General features: G+C 41.0%; 1 protein-coding gene across 1 annotated transcript in view; it reads right to left on the bottom strand.

The window, feature by feature from the left end:
* Nucleotides 1-19686, bottom strand: part of LRRC8C (leucine rich repeat containing 8 VRAC subunit C) — a 78587-nt gene that overhangs the window by 33947 nt on the left and 24954 nt on the right. Inside the window, exon 2 of the mRNA XM_026497645.4 lies at nucleotides 1231-1372. Coding sequence (XP_026353430.1) covers nucleotides 1231-1368 — 138 coding nt within the window. The 5' untranslated portion in view covers nucleotides 1369-1372. The remainder of the gene's footprint in view (nucleotides 1-1230; nucleotides 1373-19686) is intronic.

The raw sequence follows: 19686 nt of genomic DNA on the forward strand, positions 1-19686 counted from the left end.
TCTTGGCACCTTTTCCCACCCCCAGCTCCCTTCCCCTGACTATAGCTGGTTCTCCAAGGCTTCGTTTCGTTTTTTTTTTTAATAAAGATTTTATTCATTTACTTGAGAGAGAGCGAGACAGAGCACAGAGTGAGAGGGAGAAGCAGACTCCACAGTGAGCAGGGAGCCCAATGCAGGCTCGGTCCTAGGACTCTGGGATCATGACCTGAGCTGAAGGCAGACGCTTAACTGACTGAGCCATCCAAGCTCCTTGGTTTTCCAAGTTTTAAAATAACCATCGCCTTTTCTCTCTTCCCCAAGCCCAGTGCCCCACCTCTGCACTCCCTTACTGCTTTACGGATGCCTCTATCATAGTATAACGCTTGACTGCTGGTCTATGTAGTTTTACCTGAGAAATGAGCCGTGTGTGTGTGTGTGTGTGTGTGTGTGTGTGCGTGCCCACGCATGTGTATGTGTGTGTGTGTGTGTGTATCCGCAAAGACAGTGCCTGGCACATAACAGGAACGCAAAAAGTATCTGGATTCAATATATGAATATGTAGCATCTGTATAGAATAAACTTTCATTGGGTTACATTTTAATTCAGAAATAAACTTGCGGAGTGGTGCCTGGGTGGCTCAGCCACTTAAGCATCTGACTTGATTTTGTCTCAGGCCATGATCTCGGGGTCATGAGATCGAGCCCTACGTTGGGCTCTGGAATCAGCATGGAGCCTGCTTGGGATTCTTTCTCTCCTTCTCCTTCTGTCCCTCCCCCCACTCACGTGCGCATGCATGTGCACATTCTCTCTCTTTCTCTCTAAAATAAATATTTAAAAAATAAACAAACATTGGGTAAAATAATGTTGTCACATCAAACTGTTAGTTCAGAAGGTTCCATTTTGGCAAGACAAGTGACACTGTGGCTGTATACATGCTATATTTTACTGTAAGTCCGACTTTGAAAGGTAAGGGATTCCCTTTGATGTCAGTGGCATCAAGTATTAGCTGACTACAGTCCACTGCTCTTTGGGCTCAGTGAAATCTTACAAGTACCACAGTTACCTTCTTAGGAAAGTTCAGTAAATACGTGTTTGGGGCTCCCTGCCATGACTACGAACCCCATACACAGGTAGGTAGAGAAGGGCAACTAGTATTTACGGGGTTAAAAATCACACTGCCAGCTCTTTTGCAAGGGTTCGATAGCAGAGTGACTTGCTCTGGCTTCCGTTCTGACGGGTCTGGGCACCTACCTGGAGAGTACATCCGAACACACCGATCATCAGCATGGCCACCGAAAGGTAGTCGGTAAACACATCCCACCATGGTTTCAGCACACGGAAGGCAGGCTGCTGCTCAGAGAACTGCCGGAATTCTGTCACCGGAATCATGGTTCTGAGAAAGGAAAAGCTGTGAATTACTTTATCTTCATGCACAACACACAGTATTGACAGCATGTGAGATGCTGCTTCAACCGCGAGAAACAGTCTGAATTACTCCAGGAGCTGTCCTGGCACCTGAGGCTGTTATTAAGCCTTTGAATAAAACCACCGTAGAGTGGTTTCCACATGGAAAAGGCAAGTCCTTTCCTGACTATTATCCCATAAGTGGGTTCCCTTTGGCTGCAGGTGGACCAGAGAGACCATGCGAGGGCAGAGCACTCTTTCCGGGACTCCCTTCCCCTAAACAAAACATGAAGGTGCTGCAGAGAACAGAGCCCAACCTTTGAAGTGTTTCTGTTATTTCCCTTACCATCCGGGGAAGCTGCTTTAAACTATTTTATATGTAATCTCAGCATTGGCTTGTGTTATTTACTGATCTCTAGTTGTAAAATAATAGTGCTTGCTCCCTGGGAAGGGGAACGACTTTGCCACATGGTCCGTGTCTTAGAAGAGGGAAGATCTCATGGATGGAGGCTGCTGTAGGGGGAGGGGATGCTTTGGAAAGGACTTCATTTTTTCTTGCCTCCCATTTTTTGCCCCTGTGTTTTTGACTTGATTTCTTTTCTCTATTTTCTGTATTCCTCATATTTCACCGTGAACCTCAAATTCATCCTGATTTTCTCCTCTGAGAAATCAGTTGTCCCTGGAAATGTCTATCTCTATCAAAATAACAGTAGAGAAATGAATAGGATACACCTGAGGCTCTGGGAGGAAGGGGAAAGAGACACAGCCTCTTCTAGTCTGCCTTACACGTTCTCACGTCCCACTGCTTTACTGTGATCCAGGACCTGAAGTTCATCATCGCGCTACTGTGAGAAGGAATGTTCTTTTCTTATCTTATGGCAACGAATAAGGGTAGCCCATGCGAGACAAGAAAATTTCTCTCCCTTTTGCCACCTTTGGATCCAATAATCTAGCTCTCTGCATCTGTCCTTGTCACTCTGTCCTAATTAAAGAGCAAGGGCAAGGCTACATTTGCTGCTTTTCTCCAAAGCCTTGTTTGTGTTACGGATCCTTCCTTCCCGAATACTGAATTAAGGGCTATACAATAAACAGCCCAAAGCAAAGCAAAGCAAAGCCAAGCCTCTTCTTTGAGTTCACAGGTGGTTATCTTTGGAAACTATTATCCTGTTATCCGTTCTGTCTTGTTGCTTTAGCTGACTTCCTTAAGCAGTGATTCGTCGTCTTTTTGGATTTTTCCTTAACACAGTGTTGAAAATTTCAACTGCCTGGTGCTGCTCTCACTTATGACCTATCTGACATCTGTGCAGCATTTGATATAATTTTTTTAACGATTTTCTCATTTTATCCAAACACGACTTTCCTAACCCCATTCTGTTACTATCGCTAGCTGCACGCCTGTTGAAGGAAGAAGCTACATGTTATCCACGTGTGTTCTCAAAACACATGCTGCCAACAAGCCACACAAGCTAAATAAAGAACTTTGCAGATTCCTAGCATCCTTGGCATTTCGGGCTAGTTCAAAGTTTGATGTCCTGACACTTTCATGACCTCTTTGCTTCTTCTCAGTGAATTATTACAACCTCACTGCCCCAAAGGTTTCCTAGTCCCGAATGTTCCAGTGGCAGTCCCAGAGGCTCTAACTCCTCTTAGCCTCCAAGTGCAGCTTCAGAAGCTGCTGTCTCACTCCTTTTTGCATTCCCATCACTTACCACAGTACCTGGCAAACAGGAGGAGACCCTGAACAACTGCTGTTGAACAAGTGAATGAGTGAATTCCGATGCTTGTTCATGGAGTGGGGCTCCTCCAAGTCAGACCCCGGGCGAGCCGGACCAGCTGCAGTGACAGCGCTAACAAGCTGGTCTACACTCTTTGATGGGTTTCTTGGGTTTTCCTTCACGGTAAGTTCCTGTACACCTTGGAGGGAATTGGGCTTGGTCTTTAAAGTGAGGACCAACTTCAGGAATAAAATGCACCAATGTAGAGCAGTGTGGGGATAAAGAAGTCGAATAAAAAACTCCAATAACTAAAGAGAGGACAGATGGACCTTCTGCCCACTGACGGAAAAAAACTTTTTTGTATTCTTCTCTCACAAATTTCAGCACCTCTGATGAAAGACATGCATAACAGGGACTACACTTGATGTCTCTTTCATTATTATTGTAGCTTCCGATTGATTTGTTACCATTTCAAGAGTTACTGTTTCAAGCTGAAGGAGTCACTTCTGAAAATAAACTGCTTGGGTTTAAACAGTTTTTTCCCCTAAAGATCAATTAGCACAATTTTATTTCTCTTTTTTTTTTCTATTTTAGAAATGTAAATGATTACCTTTATATTTCTTCCAACTTTGATTTCCAACTTATTATGTAAGGGTTTAGTTTCCCTAATTAAATAATGTCTTTGGAAATATGGCATTTCAACTCAATCATGAGATTCTGGTGTCCTAATTAAAATTACATGATTTTTACATTATGTTATATATCTGCCTCTGTGTCCTTTTGCAGAAATCCATGTGCATTTCCTTATTAAAAAATACTTATTTCCAAAAGTCATTTTAATGGCTCTACAAAATTTACTTCTCCAAAAGATCATATCATATAACCCTTTGGTAAAGAATATTGGTAAAGTTAGTTGCAAACCCAGAGTTTCTTTCCTTCATTTGTTTGGCTCTTCCTGAACAATCCATTTTCCTCCCTCTCAGGAGAATCTTAATATCGTTTTCTCCAGAATTAATTACATAGAACAAATCCTGCTCTATTAACCCTTAACTTTAAGAATACAAAACTTGTTCTACTTTGATTCAAACCTGATTGCTAACACTGGTCTCCGATGCCTATCAGGCGGGTACAGCCAGCATTTGCTTTGGTCCACATTTTTCTGGCAGCTGGGAAGTGGCACACTTTTAGACAGTACAACCACACACCATTCACGGGAACAAGAGCCAATTCCAAATGGTAACATGTATTATAACCGTAATGTAGTGAGTGGCCCATTATAAAAATGAATTTAAAAATTCAATAATGCCTGAGCACATGAAATATGAATTCTACAGAAAAGAAATCCACATATATCGTTCACCATGTCACTAAATTGAATGGCCAATTTTCTGCCCTCACTTATTTGCTCTATCAGCGTATCAGCTGCATAGGCATAATTTGACTATTCTTTATTTCATTTTTAGGATGCCATGTCCTTTAGGTTTTCCTCCTCTTTCCCTGGCTGTGCCTTCTTTAACTCCTTTGCTGTTTCCTCCTCTTCTCCCTGACCTCTGACTCTGGAGTGCTCAGTGCTCAGTCTTTGGTCCTCGTCTCTTCCCACAGTCATTCATCGTCTGGTGACTGCAACTAGTCACAGTGCTTTAAAGAGCACCCACACTAAACACAAACTCATACCTGCATCCAGAGTCATGGACCCGCTTGTCTACCTGACGTCTCCATGTGGATATCCACCAGACATACTAAATGCAGTATGTCCCAAACCAACTCCAGTTCTATTCCCTTATTCCTACGTCCTCCTAACTCCAACAAAGCCCCATTTCTCTTGCAACTTTCCTCTCTCAGTTGATGGAACTTCATCCTTCCAGTTGCTTAGGCTAAAAACCTTGGAATCATCCCTGACTTGTCTCTTACATTGCACATCCAATCTGCCAAAATATATTGTGCTCCTTATTTTTTTGTCTGTCTCCTATAAGAACATAAGTTTCATGAAAGCAGGTACTTTTCAGTTCTATTTTGTACACTGATGTATCCCAACTACCCAGAAAATAATGCTTGACATATAGTAGACACTCAATATTTGCTGGATAAATTAGTGAATACGTAGTAATTTGAATGAAGAACAGGGGTGCAACTGACTTAAGCTTTAGAAATAATCATCATAAAGGCAAAGTGTGTCTCTGAGTAACGTCATGGGAGGAAGATCCCATGGTACAGGGCCAGGAAATCAGCTGGTGTCCTGAGGCTAGTGTGGAGAAGCAGTGCAAGTGAGGAGGAGCACAGAAATACCACGATTTATTTAGGGGTTCTTCTCAGCTGTACCCAAAGGCTCCATAAATCCAAATAAAGTCATCAGGATATGCTCAAACATCAATTATAAAAATAAAACAAATTGCTTTTCTTCTGGCAGTGCAATGATGGAAATAAAAAACAGGAGAAAATGCCAAATTTTCCAGTTCCTAAAATGATCCTTTCTCTCTTGGGAGAACATGACTCTAGATTGTGTTTTACTCTGTATTGTGGTACACATGACAAAATATCTCTAGAAAAACCCACCAAAGAAGATCGTAATTCCATGGTTCTATAGAAATATATTCAATTAAAAGAAAATCATAAACGAGTTATAAAATTTTAGAACCTGAATTGCACTTAGAGAGGATCTAGTCAATATCCTAAGAAACAAACAATTTAAGTAGAATTTTTCCTGTATTCAATTTCCCTTTTCATATCCCTATTTGATGGTATAAAATTTTAAAAAGCTATTGTTAATACATTTAAATGATTCTTGAGCTCTACTGCCCTTACAGTCCCATAAAGCAAGAATTTTGGACTCAGAAGGAGTGGGAAGAGGCAAGTGAAACTTGCAACCCAATGGATACATTTGTGTATTATCTCCTTGCATATTTCCACGGTGCCATATGTTAAATTAATGGTCCAATTACATTATTTGGAAAACATTCAAATTAAGCTTAACCTGTTTTTCTTTTTCTTTTCTTTTTTTTTTTTAAGATTTTATTTATTTATTTGACAGAGACAGTGAGAGAGGGAACACAAGCAAGGGGAGCGGGAGAGGGAGAAGCAGGCTTCCCGCCAAGCAGGGAGCCCGACGTGGGGCTCGATCCCAGGACTCTGGGATCATGACATGAGCTGAAGGCAGACGCTTAATGGCTGAGCCACCCAGGCGCCCCTTTAACCTGTTTTTCTAAGGATGGTAGTGGTGGTGAGAAGCAAAAATCACTCCTACCTAGCAATTCTCGTTCTTAAAAGAAAGATATACCTCTTCCTCGTTATACTTTTCACATACTTAGAGAAAAATCCCTTCATTCATTTTACATCTGAAGGACTTTGCTTGACATGGTATTTTCCACAGTTATCTTCATCCTAGACAGAAGCTTTTCAATCCACTAAAAATTTGTTTTATATGATGATCAACAGCTGGATTTTTTTCCTCACACACATAGATTACCTTTCTTTACTCAGGCACTTGCTAGAGAATAATGAGAGTGTAAGATATACCGGGTATTGTGCTAGGTGCTAGGGGAATGGAAGTGAGCAAAACAGAAGACAAGGTGCCTGTCCTCACCCCCATATTAAAGAAATGCCTATGAAAGCATCAATTATCATTGGTCTGCTTTGTAAATGTGACTGATTAGTGCTTAGTAAATGTGCCAATGATGCATTTAAAGAAGTTATTTGTATTTCACTGAAGACAGGGTTTATATCTTGTTTATCTCTGTGTCTTCTAGAAAACAACACAATACCTTAGAATGGACCTCAACTCATATTTGTTAAATCAAACTAGGCCTCCATATACACACATACCCACATACAGATACATATGCCCATTTGAGCATTTTGTAGTAAGGACCAAGCTCTTCCGTCTGTTATCATCCTCTGTTATGAAGTATGACACTGCAGTAAATACAAGAGCGACTATTACCATATAGCTTCGCATTGTAAATAATGATTATTCAAGAACATGCATTACTGAAGACAGTGTCTGAGAAGGAGAAAAGAGTCAGGAATAATTTATAATTTCAAAGTTAAGGATGATTGAAATTTTAATGCACAATATTCTGTCACTAGTGCTAAAGAGGATATGTCGATCGATAATGACTTCTTAGGTCTAGCGTGTCCCCAATGGCCAGATTTTGTGACTCCCTTATCAGAACATTGCTCTATTAAGAAACAAGAGACAGAAAACAGATCCATACGTAATAGTCTTGTTTATGATAATAATGGTTTGCAATAGTGCACTTCTAAATCTTGGTGAGATCTTAAAAGAAGGCTCTGCTTTCTTTGGAACTTTCGTCAAAGAGCTTCAGCTTCATCTATATGACACTAATAACTATTTGATGCTTATGGTGTACATTTCAAGTAAATGTGAATTCAGAAATCTTTTCTAAAATGAGGCTACACTGTGATCTAATGGTCTTAAAAAGCAATCATAAAGGATTATCATCAAATGTTACTCACTGCCTTCCTCATCTCTGTCATTGTGAATTTACGGAAAGTCTCTCTGAGAAATGTGGCTTTGGCTCTCTGCATCCCGCTGGTGGTCTTGGTCACCTCTTCGTTTCATGTTGTTTCTCTCTCCTTTAAAGCAGGGACAGTCTTGCAGGAGGCACAGTGCACACACACACACCTCCACCCCTTCCTGAACAGGATTCCAAACCCTTGAAAAGACTATGTGTTTCCCTTCCAACTCTTGATATCATTGAAATGTGATTGAGACAAGATTTCAGTCCATCTTATCAGTCCTGACTTCCAAAAACTAAGTCTAGGATTCAAGTGAGTAAATCTGTAATGACTGCTTTGAAGACTCTCTCTTCCTTTAATGGACAAAAAGAAACATTTATCTTCAGTCCCATTTTACCCGCCTGAGCAAAGCAAGCATGACAGTCCTAAGCAGCAGTGTACCGCGAGCATGCGGAACAGGCCAGAAAATGCAGACACGACAGGCGCTGGCCGAGCAGTCAGTCCACATGGAAGGCTCCTTCCTTTCGGACAGAAGGACAGCCCACAGAGGACGGCGGGGAAGGCAGGAAGACCCTGTCCTTCAGAACATCAACACCAAAGGCTCTTACTCATTTTCCACTTTCTGGAGTTTTGTTTCATAGTATGAGCTCCAGGGCCCAATATGCTCCATAGTTTAAGGTGAATTCCTAATGATTCTACGGGAGGAAGGTGCCTTGTCTGTTCCAACAGGCAGTTTGGCATGTTTTACAAATACGTTTCACAAACATGGATAGACTGATAACTTAGAAAAACAGAGTCAACCAAAATTGCGACAGACAGCTAAAGCAACTTATTATCAAGAACTTTCCCACTAAGCTTTTTTTTTTTAATGTGGTAAAATTTTACATTTCTAGCTATGTTAAATATAACAACTAGGAAACAAAGTAACACTGCTCAGGAAACAAGAGATTGGTAAAGTGAGAGATCGGAAGACTAATGGATTTATAGGATAACCTTTTTATTGCCCTTTTTATGAAACTCTTCACAGGGATCTAACCCAAAGGTTTCATAATAGCAGAAAAACATTAACTGCTAAATAATTCTCTTTGGGGCTTTTCACAAAGATTGTTTTTAAGAAGTCAACTCTTGGTTTGTCTTTCCTGTTGGATGTGCTCAGTAAAATCCATGACGGAAGGAGGTCCAGGTCCTCCAGCCCCCAGGAAGACATGACACTACGTAAGAAAATTAACAACTACCATATTTTATTGTCAGAATATGAAAATGGATGTAGATGCACCTAAAAATTAGAATATTTGGTTTTTGTTCATCCAACTAATAAATATTTAATGCAAGGCTTGTGCTACAGGAAAAATACTTGTTGGGTTTGGCTCTAAATTTAACATATTGATTTAATGGCCCATCTTTTCCAAATTAGATAATATATGAGTTCCCTCTTTCAACTCTTATTTTCTCACAGCAAAGCTAAATGAAATCTAACACAATGATACTCGGTACTCCTAGAGGCTTGCATTCTAGAAGCTGAGGGAGGGAATAAAATGTCTTTATATGAAGGTTCTAGGAGAATATGGTCAAAGGCTACTTGCCTCTTAGATCTAGAATGTGCCCAAAATCTAAATGAAAGAAAAGCTTAGAAAATATGAATCAACTAACTAAAATACATCTGTTTCTGAAGATAATAGATTCTTTAGTTAAAAAAACACAAAAACAAAAAAACTACCCCTAATCCCAAAAGAAAGGGTGAAAGGAGGTGCAATCATTACGTGATTGCAAAGGTCAAGTGATCTGTGTGGCTCTTGAAGTCACTGTGAGGGAGATTCAAGCAATAGGAGCAGGGCCTTGCGGTGTTAATCCTATAACTGAAATAAATGTTCTTTCCACCCCCCTTGCTTTTCAGATTCCTATGGATCCTGCAGACCTTGGCTCTAGCGCCACTTGCTCAGGTAAGACATCCCTGATCTCCCCGACTGGGTCAAACCCGGGCTCTGGCCAGCACCCTGGACTCCCTGGGTGGCCTCTGTCACAAGACCCCATTTCCACTCATTTGTGTGGTTCTTGGATTAATGTTGCTCTCCATTCTATTCTCATCACCTAACACTCTTTGGCATGTAACAGATGCTCAACATATATTTGTTGAATAAATGAATAATTAACAAATTTACAATACAAGCCCTGTCTGAGTGTGAGATCTCAGGCTTATTCATTTGAATACTTTGTCAGCAAAAAGAAAACAGAGGGGAAAAAAAATAGGACCCATCAGCTCACATGGAACCCAAAGCAGTGCCACCTTATAGACAAACTTTATAGTATTTTGAAATTGTTTACTTGAAGTTGCTATTATTAGTAAGAAAGATGGCTTGGGGCCAAGGGAGTCCCTTCCTGAGAAAATGATCTCAAACACATTGCGGGCCCTGCTAAATATATTTTTAAAAATGGTTGAAAGACCTAGAAAACAAGCAGCTGAAGCCCCACAATGTATCAACTTGCACAGTGCCGTCTGGTTATCTAAAGTTGTTTTGGTCAGTGACTTTGTCAGTAGGATGAAAAGGTGGACTAGGGAGGCTTGAAAGGAAAACAACTAGTTCAGTAGTTATTAAATTGGGAGGTATTTTTTAAAAGCTTTGATTTATTTATTTGTCAGAGAGAGGGAGAGCACAAGCAGGGGGAGCAGCAGGCAGAGGCAGAGGCGGAAGCAGGCTCCCCGCGGAGCAAGGAGCCCGACGCGGGACTCAATGCCCTGAGCTGAAGGTAGACACTTAACGGACTGAGCTACCCAGGTGTCCCAAATTGGGAGGTTTTATGTATTAATCACAAATACCGAAAAATGAAAAATCGTGTAGAAAGGTCACAGGAATTTTTCTAAAACCTTAGATTTAGTTGGAAAAAGTGAGGAAGAAACAAGGGAAAAACCTAACTTTTTAAAGTCAAACATTTCAAAGCTGAGACACTCTGGAAGTTCTGAAGCAAAATGGGATTTAGGAATGCGTGGATGATCTTTTGGGTGGCTCAGGTCCAAGGGAAAATCAAGGTTTATGGAACAACTGTGGGGATTTGTTTGTTTTTATTTGTTCTGTAATGTTTGATCCTATTTTCAGATGACCCATGTTAAAAGCTTAATAGACTAATGTTTTAGGGACCAAAAAAATGTCTCTATAGACATAAATTTAAATTGTTTTTGGTAAAACCAAAATAAATATCCATTCAACAAAGAAACAGAAATTGGTGGAAAAATAGGTTGGTTCATTTCTACCCCATGTCCTTAGATAAACAGAGTCCATGTTGGGATTCTTGTGGGAAAGAAGTAGGATTTGGGAAAATGAGGTGAAGAAAACCATACCATCGTGATTCACCCTTGGTCTTTCCCCTCTGGAAGCTGAGAGAGGGATAAATTATCCTTGGAAGATACCTACTTCAGGAAACAGTTTCTCAAGGATAGACGCAGTGTCTTTAAGAGCTTTGTATCCTAGCACTTACCACAGTGCCTGACAGCTTTATTCATTCATTCATTTTTTTAAAGATTGATTTATTTATTCTGGGGGGGGGGCAGAGGGAGAGAGAAAGAGAGAGAGAATCTCAAGCAGACTCAGTTTCTTGTTTTTCTTGTTTTGAAAGCAGGTCTCGATCCCAGGACCCCAAGATCTTGACCTGAGCCAAAATCAAGAGTTGGACACTTAACTGACTGAGCCACCCGGGCACCCCTTATTCATTCTTTCTACAAGTCCTTATGAACCTTACATTATGGTGGAGAGACAGTAAATAACGACAACCATCTACTCACAGTTGTGATAGGTACGATGAAGTAGAAGTTTAGGACGCTGACATATACTGAGATGCCTGAGCTACTGCGGGTTTAAGAAGTGCTGTCTGCATGGAAATATGAAGTTGGGTAGGAATAGTTATCTAGGTAAAGGACCAGGAGAACACTCCAGCCAAAATGAAAGGTCTGTAATACAATGGCTCTTTGTTCCCCCTTTAAGATGTATCGTTTTGCCCTCCATCACTTGTCAGAATCGTTTTGTTTCTGTGTACTTTGACGAAGATTAGATCTGATATTTTCTCTCTCTGGAGACACAGGGTAGCCCAAGCTGGTTCAGGCAGTGAGACAAGGAGGGCAACAAGTTACACATTCTTAAACTGAAATGCCAAAGGCACCAAGACTCACCACGAGTTTTTCTAATTTTCTAAAAATTTACCCAAAGCAACCCTTTTGTAGAAGCATATAGACCCTATCAGCTTCACCTGGTACTTTGCTGCTGAACTGCTTTCTAAAACACACGAACCAACCTCCACTGGATCTCCCGAATCATCCTCCACACAATGCCTCCACTCTCTTGTTAATTGTCTAAAGATGCCCCAAAGTTCCGGGTGGGTGGGCCATGTTTGGTACTGAATTCACAAAATGCTCACCACCAATAGTGAACGTTGTTCTAGAATCTCAGTAGACCAGTCATGACCAATGAGAGGGCTACTCAGTAATTTCCTGGGACTGAACCCAGGTGGCAGCTATGAGGGCCACAGGCTGCTTGTCTCCCCTGCATCTGTCCAAACATGTGCCAACCTGCCATGTAGCCACCTAGCTCAAAATTTATCTAGAACTCCTCCTTTGCAGCTGATGTCTGAGTTACACATAGAAAATTCAGTCTTTGAGCAGAGGACAGTCTCCTTTGGTTTATTTTTTAAAATTTTCTCCTTTTCTTCTTTCCCTTAAATATAACCCCTTCCTTCCTTTTCTTTCTTCCCCCTTCCCTCCATCTTTCCTCCTTCCCTCCCTCTTTCAACATTTGTTATCCAACTACTACATGTCAAGAACTGGGGATAAAAGATAAATTAGAAGCTATAGTCAAATACACGGGCAACAGACCTGTTAAACACGGAGACTCAAAATACGCCATCTTTTCTCTTTGCTCCTTGGTTTTTTGCATGAAATCAAACTCAAAAGGTTTGTAAGCCAGACCAGCCTTGGGAAAGAAGAATGCCAACTAGCCATTTAGCTCCTGCAGGTAGTTTGCCAAGAGACTTGCCAGAGAAGGACAGAGACATAAAACCAAACAGGAGATGGCCCTGGGATGAAGTAAGAGTGAAACGAAATAAACAGGTACCTTAACTTTCACAATCTGAACTTAGAAAAAGAATACAGTAAGACACACTTTTTGATGAAACCCTTGCTATAACTCTTGCAACTTGCTATTCAAAACCCAAGACCCAAATAAATTTGGATAATAATAAATAATATTTGTTCCGTATTTTTATGTCTTTTTTTAAGGTTTACTTATTATTTTAGAGAGGCACCAAGACTCACCAAGAGTCTTTTTCTAATTTTCTAAAAATTTACCCAAAGCAACGTGTGAGAGAGAGAGCGTGTGAGCAGGGGGAGTGGCAGAGGGAGATGGAGACAAGCAGATTCTCCACTGAGTGGGGAGCCCTGATGCAGGGCTGGATCCCAGGACCCTGAGATCATGACCTGAACCGAAATCAAGAGTCGGACACTCAACCTACCAATCAACCTGGGCACCTCAACATGACTTTTTAAAATCAAGATATAATTGACGTATAACATTGTATTAGTTTTAGGTGTATAATATGATTTGATTTATGTGTCTATATTGTGAAATGATTACCCAAATAAGTTTAGTTAATATCCACCAACCACACATAGCTACAACTTTTTTCTTGTGATGAGGACTTTTAAGATGGACTCTTTTAGCAAGTTTCAAATATACAATACAGTATTGTTAACTATAGTTGCCATGCTGTACATGACAGCTCCAGGTCTTAATTATTTTGTAACTGAAAGTTCATTCCTTTTGACCCCCTTCACCCATTTCGCCTACCCCTGCTTCTGGTAACCACCCATCTCTTCTCGGTATCTACAAATTTTGTTTTATTTCTTTAGACTCCACACTTAAGTGAGACCACACAGTATTTGTCTTTCTCTGACTTACTAATGTCACATAGCATAATGTCCTCAAGGTCCATGAATGTTCACAAATGACAGAATTTCCTTCTTTTTATGGCTGAATAATATTCCCCTGTATATATACATACCACATTTGCTTTATCCACTGAGCCATCAATAGACGCTTAAGCTGTTTCCGTGTTTTGGCTATTGTAAATACTGCTGCAGTGCATACGGGGGGTGTAGGTATCTTTTTGAGTTAGTGTTTTTGTATCCTTCATATAAATACGATAGTTCTATTTTTTTCAGGAACCTCATACTGTTTTCCTCATACCATTTCCATTGGCTCGTGCACCAATGTTCATGTCTACAAATAGGGCACAAGGGTTCCCTCTTCTCTACATCCTCCCAACACTTGTTATTTCCTATTGTTTTGATACTAACTATTCTAACAAGTGAGTGGTTGATAGATAACAAGAGGTGATATCTCATTGCGGTTTTGGCTTGCATTTCCCTGATGATGAGTGATGTTGAGCACCTTTTCATATACTTGTTGTCCATTTGTATGTTTTCTTTGGAAAAAGAACTATTCAGATCCTCTGCCTATTTTTAATAGAACTGCTTTTTTTCCTGTTGAATTATATGAGTTCTTCACATATTTTGGATAGTAACCCCTTATCAGATAGATGATTTGCAAGTATTTTCTCCTATTCCATAGGTTGCCTTTTCATTTTGTTGATGATTTCCTTTCCTATATAGAAGGTTTTTGGTTTGCTGTAGTCTCCACTTGTTTATTTTTGCTTTAGTTGCCTTTGCTTCTGGTGTTAAATCCAAAAAATCATTGCCAAGACTGATGTCAAGGAGCTTATCCTCTATGTTTCTTCTAGGAATTTTATAGTTTTAGGTCCTACGTTCAAGTTCTTAATTCATTTTGAGTTTACTTTTGTGTGGGGTATAAGGTAGTGGTCCAGTTTCATTCTTTTGCATGTAGCTGTCCAGTTTTCCCAACACCATTTATTGAAGAGACTGGCTTTTCCCCATTGTATATTTATCCATTATTTCTTAAACTGGCATTTATTTTTTTCCTCTGCTGAGAAGGTCCATAAATCTTTTCTAATCCTCAGTAGGATTTGTAATTCCCCCACATATTTAACTACTATACCAACAGTACCTCAGCCATCGTGGCTACAGAAAATCAGAAAACATCTGTGTAAAGAAAGTATCTGTGGAAATTAAACTAGAAAAAAAGAACATGAATGAGTCAGCATGAGGGTATAACAGCTTTAAAGGCATCAACTTCAAAGAGAAAATGAAATTATTTGGGTTGCCCTAGTAACACCAAGATAAAATGTGGAAGTGAAAATGCAAGATTTAACATTAAGAAAACCTCCTTCAGCACTGAGGTCTCTCACTCATGGAATGAGCTTTACCATGGCAACAGGCAAAAAACATGTAAACAGATTAACGAAAGAGAATATCCAAGGGAGTAGAACCATAGTAATAAGGACTGAGCTAATCTAATAAACATTCTGTACCTTTCTTTTCTTTAACTCCAGAATTAATCAGGGGCAAGGCAAAGGGTTTACAGGGATCAAATGAGACTTTCTTCAGTAATGTGTGATCTTAAATGACTTTAGAAGTTCAACTTTATGTATTATTTCCAACCCACTCATTTTTCCCCAAACGGCATGGCACCTCCACACATTCTAGAGCTCGGGTTTTATTATAGGAAGAGACAAAAGAAAGAAACAAACAGAAGGAATAGGTTGAATTTTCCATGCGCAATCTCTACTTCTTGGGTGGTTATATGTCCCTGGCAATTAAAGCAAGAATAGACGGTCATATTAATGTAGTACTAGGGTTTTAAAGCATTACTCTAGAATTACAGTGACTGGGGGCACAGCACCCAAGTCAAGGTGCCTGAGTGTGAATCTTGGTTCTGCCACTTGTGAGCTGAGTGACAATGAGCAGGTTTACTTAATCTGTTTCTTCTTCTTTAAAATGGAGAAAAGGATAGACTCTCCCATCACAGGACTACCGGGAGAAGTGTTTAAGAGATAATTGTAGCAAGCACTAATTGCAGTGCTGCAGTGCTCAGTATATGACAACTACTGATTCTATCAACAAAGCTAACAATCAAATTTGATAAGTGTGGTAGGGGGTTTACTATTAAGAATAAGAATTCCTTGGTGTTTGGAGCCTTCGGTTCTAACTTGGCGTATCACACTAAAAAATAATTCCTTATAAAAACCGAAGAAACAAACTTTGAAACATTTTTGTTAACTGGAAAAGGAAAAGCATAATAATAATGAACATTCAATATTATTGTGTCTACTAACTGCCACGCATTGAACATGTTGTCTGTCTATGGAGACGCCACGTTAAACCCAAGAGGTAGTATTATCTTGGCTCTACAGAAGAGGAAGTGTGCGGAGAGAGATTAAATAATTTCTCCAAAGTTTCAAAGACTGTGAATGGCATAGCAAAACTTCCCACTCAGGTCTTTCAAATTCCAATGCCCAAGCTCATTCCACTTTATTAGAGAAATTATTTCAGTCTCTAACAACTTCCTTTATGGGAAATTCAGCCTTGTCATCCACGGGCAACAACACCTGTGTGAGGAGTTAGGTATCTGAGGGCTGAATTCAGGGCAATCATATTTGCAATTTGCTCACTCTACTCTAAAATCTGGCATTGAGGGGCGCCTGGGTGGCACAGCGGTTAAGCGTCTGCTTTCGGCTCAGGGCGTGATCCCGGCGTTATGGGATCGAGTCCCACATCAGGCTCCTCCGCTATGAGCCTGCTTCTTCCTCTCCCACTCCCCCTGCTCGTGTTCCCTCTCTCGCTGACTGTCTCTATCTCTGTTGAATAAATAAATAAAATCTTTAAAAAAAATAAAATAAAAAAAAAAATCTGGCATTGAGAGAGAAAGTCTGAGGTAAGATCTTAAAGAGAAAGTCTGAGGTAAGATCTTCTTAAAGGTCAGAAAAGGCTCAGCTTCTCTCTCTGTAAAGGAGTAACTGGAATGAGCCTTACTATCCTATCATAAATAGCTAGAAAAACAGAATTGTACCAGAGGCACAGAGAGTGCTTAATGTTATACTTTTGATTATACCCGTTTTTCATTTGACACCAAACCCTTTGTTGAAGAATGCCACACTCAAAGTTTATACTGCTCCCAGCTCTCTTTGGGGGGAATCTCCATGTGATTTCCAGGAACTCAGAGCAGCAAAACAGCAAGCACCTTCTGTACTGAAAACTTGAATACTGGGAAATGTGCACCAAATTAAAATAGAAGGACAGCGACTACTTACTTCCTTTTCATTGTTCTTTTTCAAATTAATTTGGCCAACACACTTAACTATTAACCGTCTCTTGCCCCTAGAAAATTATCAGAATTTCCCTTCCCTGATGCTCCAGCAAAGTGTTTTTGTTTTATTACAGATGTGCCCACAAAGAGGATCGGCTTTTCTACAAAATGGTTCAAATGTTCATTGCCTTTTTAAAATTATGACTCTGCATTTCTGGCTTCCCCATCCAGGTCCACAAAGTTTCCAGAGGCAGGGAATAGAAAATACCTCACGTCGGGGTGCCTGGGTGGCGCAGTCGGTTAAATCCAACTCTTGGTTTGGGCTCAGGGTTGTGATCTCAGGGTCAGGAGACTGAGCCTGGTGTTGGGCTCCACACTCAGTGTAAAGTCTGCTTAAGACCCTCCCTCTCCCCTTCCTGTCTCCCCGGCTCTCTCTCAAATAAATAAATAAACCTTAAAGAAATACTTCAGGTGAACTTCATGTGAATGTTCTTATGGGTACCTAAAGTCTCTTTCCGACCCTGGGCTACAGTCTTAGCTGTGCCAGCTAAGTTTGGACGTTAAGACATCCCCAAATAAAGTGGCCCACCTCGAAGCTGTGGCTCTTTTAGGGACTCATCTGGCTTATGACGTGGTTTCACATCAACTGAGTTCCAGGGCTCCCATTCCCTTAGCTTCGATTTTCTTCACACCATCAAATAGCGCCCTGCTGATACTTCTACTAGTGCTCTGCTTTGTACTTTATCTCACTTGTTGCTTTGTCCCAGCTCTCCAAGTTTCCACTTCCAGTTTTCCCCAATATAAGTAATCCTGATCAACGTGATGGATGAGATGTGGGGTTTCGGAGAGGGAGATGACACCAAGATTTTTGGCTTGTGAAGGAGAAAGGATGGGACTGCCATTTGCTAAGGGGAGAGGGAAGCCGCAGCAAGAGCGGGTTGGGGAGGGGGTGATAAGCTTCATTAGAGATCTGTTAAATCTGAGCCACCTATCAGGGGCTCCGTTCACAGCTGGGTACACTTCCCAGCCAGAGCCAGGAAGATCTGGGCAGGAGATACAAGTGTGGGAGTCATCACCCTACAGGAAGTGGGTAAAGCCATGGGGCAGGATGAAGTCACTTAGGAAGTGCATAGCGAGAAGAAAGCTACCTAAGGACTTCCCGTAGCAAGGAGCATTTTCCCACCAGATGTGGGACTGAGTCACTCTCACTTCCTATGCAGAGGAAGAGTTTCTGTGCAAATGTCATATTATCAGACACCTTCTCTGGTCACCCTATTTGTTTATGTTTTAAAGATTTATTTGAGAGATAGAGAGCAAGTGAGTGCAAGTAGGGGGAAGGGCAGAGAAAGAGAGAGAGAGTGAGAGAGAGAAAGAGAAAGAGAGAGAGAATCTCGAGCAGACTCCCCACTGAGTACAGAGCCCCACACGGGGCTCGATCTCACAACCCTGAGATCATGACCTGAACTGAAATCAAGAGTTGACTGCTTAACCAACTGAGCCACTCAGGTGCCCCTCTGGTCACCCTATTTAAAATATTAATACTAACCTGCTATGGCCAGTAGCACACAAGCCCAGCATTCCCTTTCTCATTCTAAGTGACTCGTCTCAACAGCGTTATCTCTGTCAGATGTGCTACCTATGTATTCACTTGTTTACTCGTGACGGACTTGTTACTGTCTGTCTCCTGGGTCATAAGCTCAGTTCCAAAGAAACAGGAACTTTGTTTTGTTCACTCCCGGCTCCCACTGTGCAGAACAGTGCCTGGGACATAAAAAGTACGCAATCAATAGTTGCTGAATGAAAGACAAGTGTATGCTTATTCCGAAATTCTCCCAGTTGTTAAAAGTGTGTAACAGAAATATTTCTGTGAACACCAGGATTTAGAGTTAAGTGCACTTCGTTTTGGGGAAGAGAACCAGCAGCTGTCTTTTGCAACGCTCTGCAGTTTCTCATGCTACCTGAACTCTGCTTAGGGGCAAAGGGGATGCGAAGAAGGCATCCAAGGCCACCGGAGAGATTTAGGCATAGGTTGAAAAGAAAATCTTTTTGTGCCTTGTTCAAGGAGTTGGGAGAAGGAAGATGGGAATGGGAAAGAGGTGTTCTCGGCCCGATTTATTTTGAACCTTGGTTCCTTTATAAAAATATTAGTAGGATTATGTTCTTTACTCTCATTGTCTAAGTCACTTTCCAGGGACCTACCACAAAATCCAGTAAAGGCCACAGGAAAGGAAGAATAGGTGTTTGCTAAGCAACAGCAGTGCAACAGCGATCACTGATCGTTTGGGTCAAAATTCTCAGTGGCAGCTGACCAGCAATGCGCAAGTAAGTGCAGCAAAATGTGGGGTGTTATGGTGGATCAGAAGTAGACCACATCAGCAATACTGCCGTTCCTTAACAAAACAACAGGATACTGAATTTGGGGTATTCAAGAGCCAGAAAGTTTATCTTTTTCTACAACTAGAATGATTCGGGTCCCTTACTGGAGTTTGAGACTCTCTCTCTTTTTTTTTTTTTTTTAAGATTATTTATTTATTTATTTGTTTGACAGAGAGAGAGAGAGACAGCAAGAGAGGGAACACAAGCAGGGGGAGTGGGAGAGGGAGAAGCAGGCTTCCCACCGAGCACGGAGCCCGATGCGGGACTTGATCCCAGGACCCTGGGATCATGACCTGAGCCGAAGGCAGATGCCCAACAGCTGAGCCACCCAGGCGCCCCCAGGAGTTTGAGGCTCTTTTAAGAGGAATGTGGAAAAACATGAGACACTTATTTAAGAGCAACAAATTCTACCTTCAAAATATATCCAGATTCAACCATTTCTGATTCATCTCTATTGCTATTACCCCGGTCCAAGCCATCATTATCTCTCAACTAGATTACTGCAATCAGAACTGATCTCCCTGCTTCTACCA

Source organism: Ursus arctos, unplaced genomic scaffold (assembly GCF_023065955.2).
Source record: "Ursus arctos isolate Adak ecotype North America unplaced genomic scaffold, UrsArc2.0 scaffold_12, whole genome shotgun sequence".
NCBI lineage: Eukaryota > Metazoa > Chordata > Mammalia > Carnivora > Ursidae > Ursus > Ursus arctos.